This window comes from Juglans regia, chromosome 5 (assembly GCF_001411555.2).
Source record: "Juglans regia cultivar Chandler chromosome 5, Walnut 2.0, whole genome shotgun sequence".
In the NCBI taxonomy this organism is placed as follows: Eukaryota; Viridiplantae; Streptophyta; class Magnoliopsida; order Fagales; family Juglandaceae; genus Juglans; species Juglans regia.
Window position 1 is genome coordinate 18,409,830 of NC_049905.1, and position 23,271 is coordinate 18,433,100.

General features: G+C 36.1%; 1 protein-coding gene across 1 annotated transcript; it reads left to right on the forward strand.

Annotated features, from left to right (window-relative positions):
- Positions 1-1,360: 1,360 nt before the first annotated feature.
- Positions 1,361-12,007, forward strand: LOC109001078 (vacuolar protein sorting-associated protein 41 homolog). Its single transcript, XM_018978201.2, has 19 exons — positions 1,361-1,714; positions 2,423-2,692; positions 2,785-2,964; positions 3,171-3,431; positions 4,722-4,854; positions 4,945-5,035; positions 5,780-5,882; positions 7,027-7,130; positions 7,203-7,296; positions 7,380-7,535; positions 7,643-7,705; positions 7,896-7,961; positions 8,132-8,332; positions 9,657-9,734; positions 9,925-10,044; positions 10,137-10,217; positions 10,362-10,447; positions 11,033-11,114; positions 11,205-12,007. Exons 1-19 carry the CDS (start codon positions 1,424-1,426, stop codon positions 11,637-11,639), a joined length of 2,895 nt encoding a protein of 964 aa, XP_018833746.1. The 5' UTR covers positions 1,361-1,423; the 3' UTR covers positions 11,640-12,007.
- Positions 12,008-23,271: the final 11,264 nt, after the last annotated feature.

A 23,271-nucleotide genomic window follows, 5' to 3' on the forward strand; every position in this document is an offset into this window, starting at 1 on the left:
GAAAAAATAACGGATTACATTTTGGAAAGATATAGATCTGTATTTTCAATCTTGGAGGAAAAAATAACACAAACAACGACTGTGATGGCGCGTGAGAGCCATGCGCCATTCTAGGGGTACGGTTGACGGTCAGGTCTGAAGTAGCCGGTGGTCATGGACCAAAAAAGGCCGCATGTGGTGGCACGTGGAATACTTGCACTCTTTTGGCCGAGTGTGTGGCTCACGCGCCACTCCATTTAGCGAACTTCTTTGCCCGTCTGAAGGATCGGCGTCTTGGGAAGTCTGTGGTGGGGCTCGTGGTGGTTGCCGAAGGCTAGAGAGCAATAGATCGATCTTTTTCCATACTTATCCCTGCAAAACACCCAAAAATAAAAAGGAAAAGAAGAAAACTATAGATGAGAGGAAAGATAAATGAGGGGGCCTACACCGTTTCTGATTTGGGGGGTTTCTAGAGAGAATGAAGTGTCTCTCTCTCTAAGAAGTTAGGGCTAGCGTGTTGTAGTAACTGCCATCTACATAACCAAGAGATGAGTCGAAGGGAAAATGTGAAAATGCCTCATGTTGGGAAAGTTTTACAATTTTAAAATTATGTATTAAAAGAGAAGTGTTACGTTCATAAAGAGATTTTATAAAATTAAATTTGTAAATTGATGTGATTTTATGTGATCTTTTAGATTTATTTTATAATAAAATTAATTTTATAATCTAATATACCAAATCAAAATATATCAATTTGTAAATTTATATATATAAAATTCTTTTACGATTAAAGAATTTCTGGTACTTAAATTCTCTCTTTTTCTAGTCAAAAGATAATACATTAGAATAATCTCAATCATGAAAAATGTCACCCCTATTTTTGTAATAAAAATAACATTTATAAAACATTAAAAATCTTTCAAATAGTTATATATTCCTTCATATTTTCAATAGGTCCCCCAACATGTTAAATCCAAATAAAAACATTTCTAAAACATTTTCTCAATTTAAGCATATTTTTAATAGATTTAATCATTTTTACCATATGGATATATGAACCTAGTACATTTACTTTTTTTAAATTATTAAAAAACATTTAAGACAAATATTTATAAGATCATTACACTAATGACAACGACAATTTCACCGGCCATAATAAACAAAATACAGTGATAGTGATATTAAGGTGCAACGGGGCAAACTATAGGGTGATAACGTAACGACGCGGGTCCCCCAACTAAAAGGAAACGGTACAGGTGGCAGCCCACGAGGGCGTCATTTAGTCAGCACACTTCCCCCTTTGTCGTCTTGCAAATAAATAAGTGGAGACTGACCAACTATAACCCGCCAACTGATTGTAATTGAAATAAAAAAAAAAAAAAAAAAAAACAACCCAAACCAAACCAAACCCAACCAGCTGTGTCTCTCCATTATTCTCTCGAAGATGAGGCCGCCAAGAACAGCTTTACAAATGGCTCCGATACCCTCGGAGAATGGCGTCGACGGAGACGATGAGAGAGAAGAGGAAGACGAAGAAGAAGGAGGCGAAGACGGCGAAGAAGAAGAAGAAGAAGAAGAAGAAGAAGAGCCGAGGCTCAAGTACCAGAGAATGGGGGGCAGCATACCGGTCCTGCTGGCAAGCGATGCGGCGTCGTGTATCGCGGTCGCGGAGCGCATGATCGCGCTCGGGACCCATGGTGGCACCGTTCACATCCTCGATTTTCTTGGGAACCAGGTCAGTCATGAGATTTTACATCTTGTTTGTTTTTCGCTGAGTTTGTAGTTTCTTTTCGTCGTTAAAAACTGAAATTAGCTCAAGTTTTTGAATTTTGGGAAATTTCGAATCTTTCGTCGATTAAATTTGGAGCTCGTTAGATCTCGAGTTTTGTTCTCCCCCTGGATAACTGGTCATTGAGTCATTCCTCACCATGTAGACCTAGTTAAATGCTAATGGCTTTTTTTGAGAACTACGGTCCTTGTTCTGCGGGAGTTTCTTATTACCGTCTAACGAGACTTCCACATGGCCTTTGCAAGAAAGTTACTTAAAGCAGAAATGGAGCTGCCATTTCTTTTATAGTTATATACTGAGGAGAGGTGGAATATTTTATAATGGAATATTTTCCCGTAATCTAAGTTCATCCTGTGGCATCATATGCATTATCTTTCTTAAATTTGTGAAATTGAAACCAATTATGAAATGTACTTTACACTATCATTGGGCTGTCAAAAGAATATGACATTTTCCTTAGTATTATCATCTCAAATATTTTCTGCCAGCTAATCATATGGAGGGGCTCTGAGACTATCATCATAGATTTGAGGCTAGTGGGTTGAATGAACCACACTTTTTATTCTGGCTGCAGCTGATAGATGATTGCAATAGGTTACTTCAATTAAAATCACATGCTTTAGGTTTGAAATATGCAGCTGTTCTTCTTTTCAGATTAAGGAATTCCATGTTCATACTGCTGCTGTCAATGACCTTAGCTTTGACATAGAAGGTGAATATGTAGGAAGCTGTTCTGATGATGGGTCTGTCGTAATAAACAGCCTTTTCACCGATGAGAAAATGAAGTTTGAGTATCATCGCCCAATGAAGGCTATTGCTCTGGACCCAGATTATGTGAGAAAAACGTCAAGAAGATTTGTGGCTGGTGGGTTAGCAGGTCATTTATATTATAATGCCAAGAAATGGTTTGGCTATCGTGACCAGGTTTGTACTAGTCTACTGGCTAATGGAAAGTGAAAAATGAATTTTACATTTTGGTTTCTTGAAACAAAAAAATAAAAAAAATTGTTTTCCAGGTCTTGCATTCTGGTGAAGGTCCAATTCATGCAGTGAAGTGGAGAACAAGTCTCATTGCTTGGGCTAATGATGCGGGAGTGAAAGTTTATGACACTGCAGATGATCAGCGTATAACATTTATTGAAAGACCAAGAGGAAGCACACATCCTGAGGTTTTGGTTCCTCACTTGGTTTGGCAGGTTAGTCAAAGATTAGCTGGCCTCTGTACTGGGATATGCTTAATGCAAGCCACTGCAGTTGTTACAGGCTTGCAGTAATTGTCTAAGCAGCTACAACAATACACACATACACGAATAAGTGGGAATGTAAATGTCTGCAAAATACACATATATATATATATATATTTTCTATCTTAAAATATGTATTTTGTCAATGACAAGTTCAGGATGACACTCTCTTGGTCATTGGCTGGGGATCATCTGTTAAAATTGCATCCATAAGAACAAATCAGCATAGAGCAACAAATGGGACATATAAACATGTTCCGATGTCAAGTAGGAACCAGGTGGATATTGTGGCATCTTTCCAAACCAGCCATTTCATCTCAGGAATAGCTCCTTTTGGTGACTCTTTGGTTGTTCTAGCATATATTCCTGGGGAAGTAAATGGGGAGAAGGAATGTACTCGCACCATTCCATCATGGCAGGTACTTTATCCCTTGCCTTCTTTTGAAATACATCAGTGTTCCCCTATTTGACATTTCAGCTTGAGACTTGAAATTCACGCTCCAAATCTTCTATTTATTTGTTTCTTGAAGATAAAGCATCAATTTAACAGAAGAAAGTTTATGCTGAATCTGGGCCACTTTGATGTTTTTTTTATAACTTCTACTGTTTTCTTTACTAATTTAGTAATCTTAAATTCTCATTTTTACAGTAACAGTATATGATGTGTTTTCTTTACTTGAATTGTTTAAATTACCTGTTCTTTGTTTAACTTTTTGAGTTGTAATCTTTAGGCACATGTTTGTACCACTTTTGTCATATTTTCGCCATGGGATAGAAGCTTTACTTTCTCATCTATTTGTTTGCTCTTCCTAATATAATGGTAATAAGAGCATAGTTTTGAACTCTGTTCTGTTCAGTCCATTCTAGCCGAAGTTTTCCATTCCGATGCAGTACCTGGTACACTATACCTCTCTGTTCCATTTCACTCCAAACTTCGGTCTGTTCTGGCCTATTCTACTCATTTCGGCTAATTCTGGCCGGAATTTGCATTCTGGACTACATTCCGTTTTGGACCGTTTTAATGAAAATTTTGTAATTTTCTTGACTTTGGGTGACATTTTTGTAAAATTTAAATCTAGGTGACATTTATGCGATTTTAAAATCTAAGAGGCATTTATATAATTTAAATTTTTTGGAACTTTATGTATGTCCCCTCCTCATTCTCTCTTTTTCTAAATCTCATTTTTTTAATAATTTCTCGGCTCTTTTATTTTTTTTCTTTTGTTTATTTTGTGTCTCAACTCGAGTTTGTGATTTCTTAATAATATTTTTCACACCAATATCCCTATTTTTTTTTAAAAACTTTTCAGTGTATATTCATTTCATAAATCTTCAATTCTTCCACACACACACACACGATACACATTTACATATACATGTATTTATTCTATTAATTATCAGTTTATACATATACATATATAGCTAATCCTGAAATGGTAAACCGGAACACACCAGTATTGAAATATTTTGTTCCAATGCGTAAACTAGAATGATCACCGGAACAGAATTTAAAACATCGAGTAAGGGTAGATTCCAATTTTATGTTATAAGTTGCCTTCTCGAAGATATGCATATTTTAAATACTATTTTTGCTCTTATCTGAACTTTCTTCTTTATTTACCCTGATTTTGTGCTATCTATCCTGATTGTTTCCACCATGGAAAACTTACAAAAAATTTTCTGACCCGGGAAAATATAATTACAAGCAGGGAAATGCACAGAGACCAGAAGTGCGTATAGTAACATGGAGTAATGATGAGATTTCTACAGATGCCCTACCTGTACATGGCTTTGAGCATTACAAGGCAAAGGATTATTCCCTAACACATGCACCTTTCTCAGGTTAATGTCTTTGTTAGTGAAGTTCTTTTTTATGCATATAAGGTCATGAATATTTAAGCTGGAGTTATACTTTTTTTTCTGTCAATGTAGGTAGCAGCTATGCTGGTGGTCAGTGGGCTGCAGGTGATGAACCACTGTACTATGTTGTATCCCCAAAGGATGTAGTTATTGCAAAACCGAGGTTAGTATGGTTGTTTCTTATTTCATAATTTATTGCAACAGTATGAATTAGGCGTGATGTGAGTATTGATTTGGCGATCATTATAAAGTCATGAAAAAAGTAATTGATAATTAGATTGATTATTATATAATTTTTTTACACTTCTACATGCATTATCTTTGTCCAATCAATATCATAGAATTCACAATTTAGGGATATGATATTAATTAGTGACAAATAATTATTTTGGTAAACTTTTTATGGGATTTGACCGGTTTTGCTAAATTTTAATGAAGCCAAAGTTACCGTTTAGCCTTATTTTTCTAAGGATTTTTGGTCATGTTGATAAAAAAATGTTTTTTTACCTGGTGTATAAAATGTTTTGTATGTTAATTTTTTGGACTAAACCCCTAGGGGGCTCGAGTAAGTGGTAAGCGCCTTAGTCTTGGGGGATGCTTCCCCCAGGTCTAATGTTTGAAACTTGGGTTCAATCAATTTAGGGGTCACGCTCCATCGGTGAAGATTGATGATTTACCTGATTCATGTGATGTAGAGTTTTAACATGGGTCCTAGGTTTAACCGGGTAAAGGACATATTGCGTTTGCATTGTCGCAGGATTTCCTTGTCATAATCCCCTTAGATCCCATCATCCCATACAACAAAGTATTTCCTTGTCATAAAATAATTTTTTTTGGGACTAGCAGTCCGTATTAAGTGTTCCAATAATATATATTGAAAACTTTATAATGCATTTATTGTGGTTAGGGATGCCGAAGATCATATTACATGGCTTCTTCAACATGGGTGGCATGAAAAAGCTTTGGCAGCTGTTGAAGCTGGTCAGGGACGGAGTGAACTTCTCGATGAAGTATTTTCAATTTGTTCTGGTTCTAATTTTATTCAGTTTCATATAATTTACATGAAACATGCATGAGTGTGGGAATATAGCATTTGTTTTTGTTGTACTTGTTAAATACTGGGGATGATAGTGAAGATTGTATTTTTTTTTATTTCTATTTTTTCATCTGGGGCGTCTGTAGATAGCACCTACTTGTGTTTGCTTTGTAAATACATTGCATGATACACCACATTTGATACCATTTTCCTTTTCCTCACTGAATTAAGATTGTTGGATTACACCCATATTGAATCATAGGATGCTACTTTTGGTTAAAACGTATATGTCACAAATTAGATTCGCTCTAGTTTATCAGTGCTGCAATTTATGGCCCATTTGAATACTTACGGCCCATTTACCATTTGATAGTGAAGATTGTATTTTTTGTTTTATTTCTGTTTTTTCATCTGGGGCGTCTGTAGACAGCTCCTACTTGTGTTTCCTTTGTAAATACATAGCATGATACACCACATTTGATACTATTTTCCTTTTCCTCACTGAATTAAGATTGTTGGATTACACCCATATTGAATCATAGAATACTACTTTTTTTTTATAAGTAATCATAGGATACTACTTTTGGTTAAAACGTATATGTCACAAATTAGATTCGCTCTAGTTTATCAGTGCTGCAATTTATGGCCCATTTGGATACTTTGAATATTTGTAAATAGTAGTGAAATTGTTTGAGTTAAGATGTTTTGCTGGGTTTTGGGAAATGAGAGAGAAAAAGTTAGAGTAAAAATATTATAAAAAATTGTTTTAATATAATTTTTGTTTTGAAATTTGAAAGATTTGTATTGTTTTTTGTGTTTTGTTTGGGAGTTTGGAAAAGTTATAATGATTAGGTGAAAAAGTTGAATATTTGAAATTGAAAATGTTTTGTGTTTGAGTAATGTTTGGAAAGGAAATATCTAAGAATACTTGAGAATACTTGTGTATCCAAACGGGGCCTAATTATCAGAGATAAATTTACATTAGGAAAGCACCTTGGAAAATGGAAATACAGTGATACTGTAATGCTCACGTGACTTTAGTTGATTACCTTACTGTCTTTTGCTTTTCATATATACTCTATAGCATAGTTTGATCACTGTTCGCACCATATGTGCAGGTTGGATCAAGATACCTTGATCATTTGATTGTGGAAAGGAAGTATGCTGAAGCTGCATCTTTGTGTCCCAAATTGTTGCAAGGATCTGCTTCGGCATGGGAAAGGTACTGTCTGCCTTATAATTATTGCTCCTTGTCCTATTCTTCTAAATAACTGGCAGTGGCTGCTTTCCACAGATGGGTTTTCCACTTTGCTCATCTCCGTCAGCTTCCCGTGTTGGTTCCATATATACCAACAGAAAACCCAAAACTGCGTGATACTGCTTATGAGGTCTGTTAGGAAAAAATATTGTGCCTAAATATCTTTTGTTCCAACATGGGATTCAAGGCCTCTTGTTGCTTTTTGTGCTACAGGTTGCTCTTGTAGCTTTGGCTACAAATTCTTCTTTCCATGAGGATCTTTTGTCAACTGTCAAATCTTGGCCACATGTGATTTATTCTGCATTGCCTGTTATTGCTGCCATAGAAACACAGCTTACTACTTCATCCATGACTGATGCACTCAAAGAGGTATGTCAGCACATACATACATTCTTGCTTGTTAAAATTTAGTGGTGCCATATGCATATTTTTTTTTTATCTCACCATATTATTTATGCATTCCTTTTCTCTGGCAGGCACTAGCACAATTGTATGTAATAGATGGGCAATACGAGAAAGCTCTTTTAATCTATACTGATGTAAGTGTTACTGCTGCACACGGAAGATTAATGCAAAAACAGAGAACACCAAAGTTTAGCATTAAGATGGAACTTTTATGTTAAATGCTTTGGAAAATCATGGTGTCCCATCTCTGTTTGTGTTCTAACATATTTGTCCACGTTGTTCTATTTATTTATTTATTCTTTTTATTTTGGGTGTAATTTTCAGCTTATGAAGCCAGAAGTGTTTGACTACATCGAAAAATACAACTTGCATCATGCAATTCGTGAAAAGGTATGCCACTGTTGATCTCAACTGAGCCTTGTACATGATATCTGGTGTTGGCAAAATATATTCTGCAAAATCTTCCCTTTTTCCTATTTGTCACACTTGTTTCCGTTCCATTCTCATTCTCGTGTCATTGTAAGATTTCTGACTGCCTTTATTTACATATGCCAATGTAGGTCTTGCAACTTGTGATGATAGATTGCAAGCATGCAGTTCTGTTATTGATCCAAAATAAGGACTTGATTACTCCATCTGATGTTGTTTCTCAACTTCTGAATGCCAGCAATAAGTGTGATCACAGATATTTCCTGCACCTGTATCTCCATTCTTTATTTGAAGTAAATCCACATGCTGGAAAGGATTTTCATGATATGCAGGTATTGAGAAATGCTGAAACATGTTTTGCTTTGCTCTGTGTGTTTCCCAGTGAAGATACTAATATTTTAAATTAGTAATAGATAATGCTTTCATGTTTATACACGAGTGCATTCTTACCGATAAAAAAAAATACATGACTGCATTCTTATCAAGATAGGATGTGTTCATGTTTGAATAGAACTTTTTTTTATAAGTAAAATAAACATTTATCAAATCAAGTAAGCATAGTCCAAGTGCACAAGAAGTATACGTCTGAGACCACCTAGTTAGCAGTTAGGAGCTAGAGATGGATACAAGAAAATCATGAAAATGAGCCCTTTAAAAACAATAGCAGAGGCTCAAAGGAAAAGTGTGGAAAAGAAACATTGAAGTTTTTCCAAAGAGCGTTCCCAGTAACTCTAGCCGTTCCTTTCAAGCCAAATGTACCACACGGGACATTGAGGAATCCTTTTCTGGACGGCAGCAATTGGGGGCTGCCCTGCAGACCACTTTAACAAGCAAGAAGATACACCACCCTCCTAGGCATCACCCATGCAATTCCATTCTTGTTAAAAATCTCACCCCATAAAGTCCATGCCACCTCACAATGAAATAATAAATGATCCATAGATTCACCACATTTTTTTTATATATTAGCATCCCATAATAATGAGCCCGTGTGTAACACCCCCTTCCCATAGGTTAGGAGTGTTATGTACTTTCATAACTGTGCTCGGTAAGAGACCGAACATGATAAAAATACTTTATTGAAAATAAATTCCCAAAAAAATAACAAAAATGTAGTCTCATAGCAAGAAAATTTAAAACTGATATTTTAATGAAAAAAGACGCTCATTAACTGTCTTAAAATCCCTTGACACATGATCAATACCTGGCTATCAGTTTGTCAGCACTATCTTCTTTACCTGGACATTTTAAAAACATAAAAACAAACAAACAAACAAAATGAGTGAAATACTCAATACTAACATAAACATGTAACATGTACCATGCATAACTCATTAAACTTGTCTTTCCCCTTCTTCAATTGCCAGCACACTTTAACCCATGTGTGTAGGGTCGTGCACTGGTTCCATTGCTTGTGGCCACAAGGGGAACCACTTAACTTATCATAACATACCATGGTGGACCACGCTTAGGTCCGTGGCTTGCACATCCACCTTTAACTGCATTGGTACCATGCATCTCTTATGGCCATTCTTAAAGTTTCTTTCATAACTTATCTTTTATCTTTCTTACCATGTTGCATGGTTGTTGCAACATTTGATGCCATTAAACACTTGGGTTGTCTGAAGATTTTTCCTATATATTTTACTGTGATAGGTGGAGCTCTATGCAGATTTTGATCCAAAGATGCTACTTCCTTTTCTTCGTAGTAGTCAACATTATACACTTGAAAAGGTATGAAGATGGTGATATGAACCTGTGGGAATGAAATCTCTTGAAACCCACTTCTTAGCTCTCGATCTTGTGATTGCCTTATCTGAAACTTGCAAATAATCTTTAAGACTTGATCCACCTTGGTGTCTATCAGATGGTCAGTTTGAAATCTTATGTCTATAGTTTATAAACTCTTAAATTCAAATTTCAGGCATATGAAATTTGCATCAGAAGAGATCTTCTAAGGGAGCAAGTCTTCATCCTTGGAAGAATGGGAAATTCTAAACAAGCCCTTGCTGTCATTATAAATAACTTAGGGGATATAGAGGAGGTATTTTTCATATTGTATGGCATTGCTATTTGCATTTTGGTTGATTCTGAATTTTGGTGGTGTGAGGAGACAAGCATTATCATTATGCGCAGGCTGTAGAGTTTGTGACCATGCAGCATGACGATGACCTTTGGGAAGAATTAATAAAGCAATGTCTTCACAAACCTGAAATGGTATGTATCGAACATATTCATGTGGCTTGAAAGTAGGTATGAACGTTTAGTTGAATATTTCTTTGTTTGTCTCTTGGAAGTTCTTCTAAAATTGCTACCTATAAAAAAAAAAGTTCTTCTAAAATTGCTCTCGCTCATTACCAGGTGGGTATGTTGTTGGAGCACACAGTTGGAAGTCTTGATCCTCTCTATATTGTAAATATGGTTCCCAATGGCTTGGAGATACCTCGGTTAGTGTGATTAGAATGATGCTGAATTTCTTCCTGTAGTTCTTCCTATCTCAAAAGAAATCTTGGTCTTGCATCATAATTATTGGAATTTCAGTTTTTCTTGAACTGAATGATAAATATATATCTTGGTGGTAGTAGAAGCTCAATATTTTGAAGATGCCATCAGTGATGTTATTAGTATAACCTTTCTTCACTTGTTCTTCTTGATGGTGAAGAAGGTTAAGTAAGGTGTACACTTTATACAGACCCAAATAGACTGGAATTTGATGTTTTGCAGCCTGTAACTTTTGATGAACATTAGTGAGACAGATGTTCTGAAGCATTAGGGCTGGTTTGGTTACACAAAATCAAACCATCTCATCTCATATAATCATTAGAGCTTTTTCAAACTCCCACACAAAATATAATAAACAATTCAAAATTTTCAAATCCCAAAACATTAAAAATTTATATTATAACAATATTTTATTTAACTTTTAACAAAATATCTTATCTCATCTCATCTGAACTGCATAACCAAACGAGGCATAAGTCCTTAATCAAGGGAATTGTGTGTAATTTCTCTCGTTTTCTTGCTTCCTTCAGGCTTAGAGATCGGCTGGTCAAGATCATTACTGATTATAGGACTGAAACATCTCTTAGACATGGTTGCAATGATATCCTCAAGGTACTCCTGTGCTTCACATACCACTATTGCATTTTATTTTAGAAGGATAACATATAAAATGCCTGACATTTTACTGTGGTTGTGAAACAGGCTGATAGTGTGAACCTTTTGGTTAAGTATTACAAAGAGGCAATACATGGGATTTACTTGAGCAATGAAGAAGATGAAGCACGGGCAAAGAGGAACGACAGTATGGTTTCTCAGGCACCTGTGAGATCATCAAATGTGAGAACCTTGGAGGTTAAGTCTAAGACTAAGGGTGGTGCAAGGTGCTGCATGTGTTTTGATCCATTCTCTATACAAAATGTGTCGGTCATCGCTTTCTTTTGCTGTCATGCTTATCACATGACTTGTCTTATGGATTCTGCCTACAATGTTAGTGGTAGGAAAGGGTCCGAAGCCACCTACCGGGATGTAGAATATGAATACGATACTGTTGATGTAGATGATGGTGACGATGATGATGGTTCCCAGTCGGATGCACATCGTATGCGTTGTATCTTATGTACTACAGCTGCTGGTTGAGTTTACTGGGTCTTTTATGGGCTTTGCTTATGTAGGTCGTCTAGATTTCTCTATTATTTCAATTAATTTTGTGTGCATATGTGTTCTGTCGGTCGTCTCGTTCGTCAATTGTTGATTCTTGTATCATGGTCATATATTCATAAGGGAAAGGGTCCATTTTTTACGGAGTTGTCTTAATATATGCTATGGTTTGCATCAGTAGAACTACAGAAGGCGTTGGTTGCTGAAAGAGATTTGGAACTATTGGGTTGTTTGATTGGTTTGGAAATTTTTAGAATTATGGATGAAAAAACTTGATATATTTTTTGTTGTGTTTTTTGAAAGTTAGTAGGAACAATGAGCAGTTGTGATAAGAGTTTGTTGAAATATATGTTATTGAGATTTGTGCGATTGGATCAATACATGGATTAAATACTAAAGACAGTCAATGTGGTTTGCCCTTTAGATAGATTATCCAATGGCTTAAAAAAAAAAAAAAAATCAACTTTTTAATTATTTCTCTCAACTTCGGTCATTTTATTCCTTCCGTTACATATTTGTCAGACATACTAATGAAATCTCGACATGCTGCTCCTAAGTTACATCGCCTCCAATAAAAATGCACCACGTGCCACAAACAAATAAAAATAAAAATTTAAAAGTAAAAAACCTACAAACCAAAAGAAATTAAATAAGGTAAAAAAAAAAATCGAGGTCATCTGAGTGGAACCCCTTTAGAGATCTGGGGTGGCTGGCCCACCCTAGAGGCAATATGGGTTGCATGGCTGCTGGTTGATTTGGCTCCAACGCAATCTCGGCTCCTGCTCTATTTATATTTATATTTTGCACTTTTTGAAATTTCATTCATTCATTTTTTATTCTACTCCTTGATCATCTGAAAATATCTATGATATGAGCACAACGAGAGAAGCGTACTTCTACGGCCACTGATGGCTGCTCTTGACTGACGTGGCATGCCACGTATAGTTATTTATAAAAAGAACGCACAGGAAAGGAACAAAAACATAGAAATCGATCTAAATCTATTCTTTGCATCACTCAAATCTGATGTTTGGTAACCCATTTTCGACAAGGCTCTCCCTTCGTCCGGCACCGGCGTACAATCTGTAGTTCCATTTTCAGCGCCGTATTCCGACATGTAGCTCAACTCTGCAGCTTCTTTCTGACGATAGGTAACCCTTCGTCTGACATCGGCCTCTAGTCTATAGCTGTCTTGCGGCACGTAGCTACAGTTCGTAGCTCCATTTTTGGTGTTCGTAGCTACCATGACTTTGAGGCTCCCCTGTTATTATTTATGTGGATATTTCCATTAACATTCCATCATTTCCTCTTACATTAGGGATTTTTATCTATAAATTGTAGGATTTTTTTTTATTCTGATGTGTTCGATTTACATATGTAGTTTATAAACCACTTGTAGTTTATAAATAATAACAGGGGAGCCTCGAATTCGTTTATAAACCAATTCGATTTTCAAATTCGCGAGACCCCTCATTTTCCAAATTAATTCGAAGACATGGATGATTTTGAGGCCTCCATTCTTCCCGTGGAGATGGAGTAGCCATGCGAAAAAACAAAGCATTTAGTATCAAAAGAGTGCATATTTTCAAACGTTGCTATATATTGAATTTACAAATGACGTGTGATACAAACTATGCTCAGAAGAGCATGCAACATTTTACCCCCTTGGGAAATGTGACTGTTTTACCCACTAGCTTCAACCTGATGTTAAAAAACTGGGAGACGGGGTTTACCAAGGTTGTCAATTATCAGGAACACTACCTCAAGATACGTGTACAATAGTCATTTTTCAATTCATCACATCATCGTATTAGCAGAGAATATAGAACGAATACGTTGAAATCCCAATTTTCTTTGGGTTAGGAAAGAAGAATGAGGTATTTTGGTTTTTGTCATTTTGCAATAGATGAATTATAATGAGCTATGGGTTGGTGTTGATTTGAGTTATTTTCGTTGGTGTTATTTTCATTTCACTATGCAATAGATTTGGTTTGTGTTATTTTGCAATATATAGTGGAACTCTGTTCTTGCCATTGATGTTTGAAAATTGTGCCATTGATTGTATAATTTTTTGCAATAGATAACATGTGCAAGTCTATGGTCGTATATTGTTTTTTTGATAAGTAAAAAATACAAGTCTATGGTCGTATATTTAAAAACATGATGCTAAGTCTATGGTCGCATATTTAAAAACAAGATGTGTGTAAGTATATAATTTTAGTAACATGAGTTATGCTACCAAATGCTTGTACGATACTTTAGTTATAGGAGTTATACTTTTATTACCACATATAAATATAATATGATGGGTTGCAGGGGCGGAACTAGGATTTGTTGCATGGGGGGGCGATTAGCAAGTGTGTCGTATGTAAGGATGAATAGTAACCGACATTTAAGACAGCAAAGTGTGTCACCGACATTTAACATTAACCATATAAGGTTGTTATTTAGGGACAAACTAAATTATTAAAGCCACACATCTAAATCTCTCACTTGAGCTCTATTGGACTCAAATGAAAAATAAAAATTAAGATAGAAATAGACATGTAAGATTTTTTGAAGCAAATGATAAAAATTAAGTAAACAAAGATAAATTTTTTGTTAAATCTAAGAATGAATATTGTAAAGTCTCTATAATATAGATAGAAATAACTATGCGAGATTTGTTGAATTCACTTATAATTGTTAACTTGATGGTAGTATATATGTACTTACTAACAAAACCAATCCAAACAAGTTTGCTAGTAGAAGACTTAAAAGGAAAAGTGCAAATAAATAGGAAAAATGAAGTTGTAAATTTACCAAATAGCTTATAGAAAAAAGATCAAGATATTTTATTGCCTCTTATGAGATGTAAAAAAAAAATGTAAGATTTTATTAATGACAAAAAGTATGTATAATTATGAAACAATTATTAAAAAAACTAAGAGAAATCTAGACAACTAAGTACTAGAAGAGATTTTTGAAAATATTTTGGGGGGGCAAATTATCTTTATATTCAAATATTTTTGAAAAAACTATATATCAAAACATATTTTTGAAAAATTTTGGGGGGGCTATCAGAGGTTGCCCCTGATGGGTTGTTTGTCTACAGTTCCTTCTCATTCTAGCTCTATCTATGTAAATAGTCACTACAACAAATATGAGTTTTTTTCACGAATTCTTTTTCCAAGATAAACGATCGTCGCAAATGGTAGGTTTATGACACGAAAATTGGTCGTGGAAAAAATACAAGTCTTTTGCTACGAGATCACATCGGTGAGTATAACTTTGTGGGAAAACGACTTTTTGCCACGAAATAAAAGTATTTTGCGGCAATTATAAGTCGCCCGAAATAAATTTAACAAAAATATGTCCCTTTCGTGGGTTATAAGTTTTGGCGACAAGGTTATTAGTTTTTTGCGGCGACATTATCTCGCCGCAAAAAAACTAATACACAAATTTTTTTTGGTCGTCGGTTATTAGTTTTTTCTACGAAAATTTTGATCTTTTTGCTGCGACGCCTGTCCGCCACAAATATACTAACCATTTTAATTCGTGTTATTAGTATTTGCGGCGGTGTTATGACCTTTTCCAACGATAATAACTGTAACACCCTGTATTTTAGTATATTTTTATTGAAAGATTATTTTTATTTTATTCAAAAATTATTCTCTTGTTTTAAAATTATTGGATTTTAATTGGATTATTTTTAGGATTTTTAATTGGTGAAAATTTATTTTTATGTGCTTTCTTAATATTTATTTATTGTTGTGCATTTAAATTATTTTTCATATTTAATTAATTACTGTGGGATTTAATTATTTCAATTTGACTTTATCATTACGTTTAAATTATTTTATTTAACTTGAGATTTTGAAATCGTTTCCGTTGGATCATTTTTGTGACCCAAGTTATAAGGATTGGACTTCATTTCTTTTCCTTCCATTTTTCTTTCCTCTCCTTTTCTTTTCTCTTTCTTTTCTTTTCCCCTTATTTCTCCTTCGGCCTTCTCTCCCGCGCGCGACCCAGCCTCTCTCCCTCTCCCCGTGCATTTCTTTCGTCCGCCTAGCCTACCGCCACCGCGCCGCCGTGACTTGCACCGCCCTGCCCACCGTCTTCCCCACCCACCGGCAACCTTCCCCCTTCGATCTCAGCCTCCCTTGCGTCACCGTTAGCCTCCACGCGCACCACAAAGCCGCGGCACCTCTTGTGCTCTCGCGCCGCCGTCGCACCACCATTGGCCACCATCTTCACACCACTTCATTCTCGACCTCTTGGAAACCCATTGGACCCAACCCCACCTCCGATCCGTCACCGGTGAAGCACAACCAACCCTATATCCGTTTTGTGTATTTTTGGCCTTAAACCACCTTTTGTGCCGCTACCCACGGCCAACTTTCACCACTACTAGCTTCACCGACATCCCTAGGCCCTATTCTATCAATTTTGGGTCTTCGTTTGTCTCCGTTGAAAAGTGGGTATCTGTGACCCACAGCCACAGTGTATTTTATACTGTTCTGCAGCTGTTTTTCCACTTCTGGCAGCTTCGTAATCCTTTGAAAATTGTTATATAGCACTGTAAGTATTTTTTAAAGAATTCTTGTGAATTTAATGTATTTTTGTACTAACATATTACACTGTATTTAAACTGTTGATTGGTTTACTACTAAGCTTTTTATCTGATGCTGAAATCTTTTGAAGAATAGGAGTTTCTTGGTCTAGAATGATGAAAATTCTTTGGGAGAATCATAAATTACCTCCCATTATCATTGTCAAATTGCTTTGAGTGTAAGATACTTCTCAAGGATATTTAGAACTTTCTGATGGAAGTATTAAAGTGGCGTGGGATATGTTGATGTTTTGGGGTAAGTCTAAAATCAAAGGATAACTTTTACAAAGAAGCATACTTCTTGAATACAGGAACACTAGTGCTCTGGATATGAGTTTACCTTTTCCACCTGGATCGAAGTTTTTATTTAGGGTTAAATACAAATAGTGTTCTTGTGGCTTTTCTTGAAATCATATTATTTTCTGTGTTTTTATTTGACCTTTTCACTCCCTGTGGTTTTAAGAAAGATCAACTTGGTGCTTCCATTGGAATTACATTAATTACATTACTAAACCATTGGTAACATGACATCAACACCTATCATTGTTTGACATATATAATTTTAACTTTCGTATATGCTTTTTTTTTTATAAAAAAATATTAGGTCTTTTTTTTTGCCATGAATTATTTTCTCAAGACAAATGGTGGTGGCAAATAAATACCGAATCACACCAAAACCATTTGTGGAAAATAAAACAAGCCTTTTCCCACAAAATTATATAAATTTTCGTGCATTGAAGAGTTTAACATTATTTTGTAGACTGTGTATGATCTGAATGTTCTTGTGCCAGAAATTTTCAATTTTGTTGCATCTGAATTAATTAGCCTATCCGAAGCCCAAATCTTTGAGGTCTTTATTTCTACAACCGTGTCGAGTTCTATATTAATGATACCATATAGGTAATTTAATCACTTGAGTAACACTTTCTTGGATAAAAGAGCACAATAGTAAGCTGGAGCGATGTTTGCTTGTTAGCGATAAGCAACATATAACTTGATATGTTCATAAGACTGTTCCTTGATATTTTCTAAAAGAGCTGCTCAACTATAATGCCATGAGCCATAAGATCTGTTTCTATAGAATTTATTAACAAGTTTAATTTGTATGTAGTGAGCTAGGGTGGCCCCATATATGTATGACAAATGAGCGAATTAATTAAGGTAACACCCGTTAGATTGTTAACATGTCATGATTTGCCATCTCAAAGAATATAAATTACATAAATCATATGTTGGTAGATATAAGGTTTATTACATATATAGGCTTCACAAATTGAAGTTTGGCCAATTAAAAGTGACTATAAAAGTGACTATAATAATTTTTCAGCCCATTTCCTATTTTTGATTCAAGTTAATCATGCTTGTCTACATGGTGGATGTGGAATTGCAAGAAACAACAAAGAGAACTACTCCACAAGGATCCTCGGGTATGGATCAAGGGCCATGGAAGAAGAGAAATGAAGGGAGCAACTCAGGTCAAAAGCGAATGCAATGATTTCAACCGAATAACCTCTGCAATTTTTGTAATAATGCACACACGGGAGAGTGCAGAAAGGAAATGAGGACGTGTTTTCGATGTGGAAAGTCCGGACATTTTATCAAGGATTGTCCTTTGCTTCTGTCGGATAACAGGAAGCCTAACCCACCTCCAGTTTCCCAACAAACAAGTCAAGGAAATAATCAACGTAGAATGGGACCAGCCCGAGTGTTTGCTTTAACATCTAAAGATGTGGAGGACGACAACAATGCAATCACAGGTACCTCACTCTTTTTCTCCTTGAAAGCTTTTTGTCTTAGCTGAGTTGGGATTAATCATGCTTGCTTGAAACTTTTCGTATAGTATAGTTTAGAATATTGAAATTTGGTCGAAGAGGTTTGCAAAGGGGTTGTAGACACAATATTTTATATCTATGAGACTCCTCTAGCTTTAGGTATTTGATGGATTAGTTTTTGTTTTGGAAGCGAGAAGTTTAGAAAAAGTATGGTTGAAAGTAGATTTCCCTGGATTCCGGAAATTTTGTGAACTATAATTACTTAGGACTTAAGTTTGGAACTTATGATTGTATTAATCTTCGGAAGTTCTAAATATTATTTTGGGAGTTCCCCTTTTAGTTATTTGTGAGGTTTAATTATTAGTGAGGTTCAGTCCTCGTTTAGTTATTAATTTGGGGCTTGCAAATCTATGGTTAAGATTCATACTTTTAGGTTTGGACTTAAAGTGAGTTTGAAATTGGCCCTTGGATTTTAGAGATTGCTGAGTTGAGGAGTGTTAGAAAATTAGGATTGTTGAAAATATGAAGGATTGGTGTATTAGATTTGACTTCTGGTGCAGTAAATTTTGAGGACAAAATTTATTTTTAGGGGGAAAGGATGTAATGCCCGAACCTAGTCAAATAGCGTTACAAAATTTTGGGTCTAGTTAAAATCATTGGGTTCATTAATAATTTTTTTTTTGAAGAGAATTTAGGTCTAAGTATATTTATTTTATGTTATTTTATTTTATTTTTATTTTTATTTTTATTTATTTTATTTTCTTTTCTCTTTAGACTTAAGAACCGGTCCTTGAGAGCACCCAGAGCACGTTGCACCCGTTTGCCACTTTCATGCATTCCCTTTTCATTCCCTTCATCTAGGTTTTCCCTTTACTATTTATATCTCCTATTTATTCATACTTATACGGTTATCATCTCAACCCTAGACTAAGTGCCGCTCGTCCTCCTCTTCGCCAAACCGAGATCCCTTCTCCACTGCGCTAGCAAGTTTCATTGCTGTTTTTCTTTTTTCTCTTCACGTCTCAGCCTCCATCAACCACTGTACCCACTCACTTCCGCTGCCCTCATTTTCACGCCCCAGCACACAAGAAACCGTGGCCTTGCAGCCAGTCCCTACACTTCCGTAAAGCACCAAACCGCAAGCCTCGGTTGCGTTCAGCAGCCCCGTCACCCCCCACAGCCAGGCCAACACGTCGTTCTCCACCGAACTTAGTCCACGCACGGAACCTCAGCCACCCAGGTCCACCACTTAAGCCGCGCGCCACCACCCTTTCCACGTAAACCCACCTCTGTTTGCACCACTGAAAAACAGAGCACCAGCCTTCCTCCATAGTGAACCCCAGCGCCGCCACCCAAACTGCTCAGACTCAAGCGGGAACAACCGGAAGACGCCGGTCGTACGCTCAGGTCCGCCGTGACCACCCTCGGTAAGCCAAGCTCTGTCTCCCACTGTTCTCTCTCGCTCACCTCTCCCTCTCTCTCACCTCTCCCTCTCTCTCTCGTGCTCAGCGCAGCTCGACGGAAGCTCCGCCGCAAGCCTGCTCTCCAACCGCTCCGCCACTGCCTACCCAGTCCAGTCATCACACGCTGCCGCCTAGTTTCCCCTTGAGTAAGCCCTGCCGCAACTCATGTTTTAGTCTTCTTTAGTGTCTGTTAGTTGACTATAAGGGAAACAGTATATATTAGATATTTCGGTAAAGAAGAAGAGTCTGTTTTTACCTTCTTACCCTTTTATTTTCTAAAACATGCTTTAAATTTTTGGAAAGGCTTTCAATGGACTACAAGACTTATGCTGATGGCTTAGTTTTAACTGATTAGTGTTTAAATCTAATGAGCTATTTTTTTTGTGGACTGGGCTTGAGATTAATGAGACATACGTCATTTTGAAAGACTTGTGTATTTTTTTTTTAATTTTATCAGGCCTGATTTTATTATGTTTGATACACGGTTTTAGTAATTTTTTTTTTTTTTATTTGGGCTGCATATGGGTTTATTTGGTTAAGTTGGTATTTTTAAGAGACTGATATTTTATCGGAATATTTATTAAGTAAATACTGATAAATTTTTTTTAGAATGATCAGTAAGTGCAAAATCTTATTTTGAATCCTTTTAAAAGAATATTTTTGATTTAAACAAAAGCTATGGTTTTAATGGTTTCGATATAGTTATGTTCTTTTTTTTAGTTTTATAATTTATAGTAAGGTCTCATTCGTAAATAAGTTAGAATTTAATGTTTTAGTCGGAGTTATTAAATTGGATATTGATGAGTTTAGAAAGTGATGCTAGTATTTTAGGAATAATGAGAATTTTCGATTTTGAAGAATTAAAAATAGGTTATTTTAGAAGTTTAGGCTTAAATATCGAAATACGAGATTGAATAGAAATTTATGAAAATTTACGTGATTATTTTATAGGTACGATTAAGTTTGTTCGGCATTATTGAGGAAATTTTCGAAAAAGCTAAGAAGTCCAGGTAAGCGGGGTCCCTATGCTAGATTTGCATAAAAATAAAATAGACTGAGGTTGATTTTTGAAAATATGCATGTTTTGTTATGAAAAGAGATTTGAAATACCTCAGTTATTTTTTCTGCATTACTCATGAGATTCTATTTAAAAAATAAAGTATTTTCTGGCATGACTGGTGTAGACATGAGCTATTTTGCATTTTGTTTCTGAACTGTGCAAAAGAGAGCGAATATGAAAGTTTATGCATAAAATTATGTTTTGTGACTTTCTGAAAACTCTGTTCTGTTTTGAATATGTTCTGTACTCTGATATGATATGATTTCTGAAAACTCTGTTATGTTCTGAAAACGTTCTGTACCCTGATATGATGAAATTTCTAACAGCTTTTGGCATGACATTCTGAATCGGGATGTGGTTTGTGGATGATGACCTATTTGACCTACCACGGGTGCTAATAATGGCTTCTGTTTGGGTTGGTACCAACTGTTCTGTTTCTGGTGCACCCACTTTGGAAACAAAGTGGTTTTCTAGTGGTCTTTCCTGTGTGCACACTCGGGGCTCCGAGAATAAATAAGGGGAATATTCACATTCTGTTTCTGCTCGGTTAGCTACCTGGATTTGCACAACCCTACCACGGGGGTTAAACATGGCCTCTGTTGCGATATGATGCTTTGGTACGATGGCGGTCAGTTATGCTATGCCAAAAGAATTTAAGTAAGAATATTTTTGAACTTTTGCTCTGATATTTTTATAACATTTTCTGACTCTGCATTCTGAAAATAAAAAGTGTTTTGTTCTACATTATGAAATCTGTAAATGCTCATGTTTGCATACTAGTATATGTTCTCTGCTTACTGAGTTGTTGATAACTCATCCCTATCTCCATAATATGTTTCAGATAATTTTGATGCAACAGCTGGAAATCAGGAATAGGGAATACTTGCAAATTTTGTGGATCATAGAAGACTATGTGCCCTAGAGTACAAGGACTTTTGGAGAGTTTTTTGGTAGCGTTGATATTTTATGTGGCTTTGGTATGTTGAGTATTGAATATTTTTAGTCCTTGAGGAAAAGTTTATCTATATCAATGAGACACCACTGAGGTGCCCTTATGTAGGAACATGGATATTTGTGTTGAACAAATAGGTTAACATGTAATGGAGATTCTGGTTTATTTTAAAAGTATTATTTGGAAATGACTTTTAGGTGATATGAGTTAACTCTCCGGACCCTCGGGGTCGGGGCGTTACAGTGGATGACTTGTCATACTACATCTTTGGTTGGCACATACCTGAAGGTGTTAAGGTGCAGAATGGAGGTTGGTTATTGTTATTCTCATCTTTTTATAAGACTATGGTTCTCAAGTAGCTTAGACCAACTTCAAAGTAGTTGGATATACACTCTGGTCAGAATATAACTCTATTTTGGTCTCTCTCTCAGTAGATATAATGTTCACATGTTACATTGAGGTTGTAATTCAAATATACATCTCGGACATGGTCAGTAGTAAAGTTTTCATTATATATAGATGTGTATATATATTGATAGTTGAGCACAAGTTACATGAGACTAATGGCTGTTTAAAAAAGATATAGTTTCATTACTTTATTCTATCATCCCATTAATATTAGCGTTGTGGTTATTATGTTGATGATGGTAGGTGTTAGAAAATTCATGATTGGTTGTTATTGACATTTACAAATACTGAACTGAAATAATTTGTAAGCCATTGGGTGGTTTGGTTGGTTAAAACTAGTTGGTTTGTAGGGGCACCAAGCTCAAAGACTATTCCATGCATGCTTCAATTACTTGCATTAAGTCACCCAGATTATCCATGCATGATGATCTGTTTTTCCTAATTTGGTCCATGCATGATGACTTGTCAGCCATGAGAACATAACTAATTGACAAGAAATATGTAGTGACAGGCAGGACCAAGTATTCTGCTATAGCATAATAAATTGAAGAAATCATCATGTATACGTCACTAAGTATTTAAAATAAACAGTTGGTAGATATATCTATCTCTATTATATAAGAGCCTATCAAACGGTTGTGAAACGGAAATTCTTGTTTTCCGTTAAACTACTATCAAACGGTGTCAAGTCCACGTTAAAGCAGCAATCCGCGTTTTTATGGTCCCATTCCAAAGTTCCTTCTCTCAAACCCAGCCCTCTCTAGAAAGTTCCTTCTCTGGAAAGTGGAAACCAGACCATCTCTCTTAAAACTCGCTCGTCCGAACCCAGCTGGGGGAAGGAGAGCTTCGACTCCTTCTTCCTCTTCCTCTCCTCCTTCTTCTCACAGGCCCTTCATCGTCTCCAGTGGTCTGGTGTTTTTTTTTTTTTTTTCACGTTTTCTGCCGAATAAAGGGGTAGCCGTTTCGAGCTTCTCCGGTGACCATCTTCCGACACGGGCACCACCGGGAGAAGCCTCTCCCGCCGATCTTGCGATCGATGGATTTGGGAGCCAATCGGAGCGGCGCGTTGTGCCGACGCGCTGTTAACGGAAACGCGTGGGGTTCTGAAACCACTGCGTTTGTTACTTCTTGATTTGAAGATCTATTTTGAAATTTTTATTCGCTTCTTCTGTTTGTTGTATTTTTCTTGCATTCTATTGTTCTTTCTCTCTTTGAGATGGTGTGAATCCGAAAGCCAAGTTTGGATTTTTTTTTCTTTTTGTTCTTCCGTTCGTTGTGGGTTCCGTTTTTTTTTTTCCTTGCAGTTCTTCTTGAAGGAGCTAGCAGCAGCTCTCAGTCGATTTCTGCGTAGCCGCCGTGCTGTCA

Bases quoted from the DNA above. Each gene is read 5' to 3' on its own strand.
- LOC109001078 (XM_018978201.2), top strand. From the start codon at position 1,424: ATGAGGCCGCCAAGAACAGCTTTACAAATGGCTCCGATACCCTCGGAG. The intron at 7,536-7,642 runs GTATGTCAGCAC...TTTCTCTGGCAG, and splicing joins TGACTGATGCACTCAAAGAG to GCACTAGCACAATTGTATGT. The intron at 10,448-11,032 runs GTTAGTGTGATT...TGCTTCCTTCAG, and splicing joins AATGGCTTGGAGATACCTCG to GCTTAGAGATCGGCTGGTCA.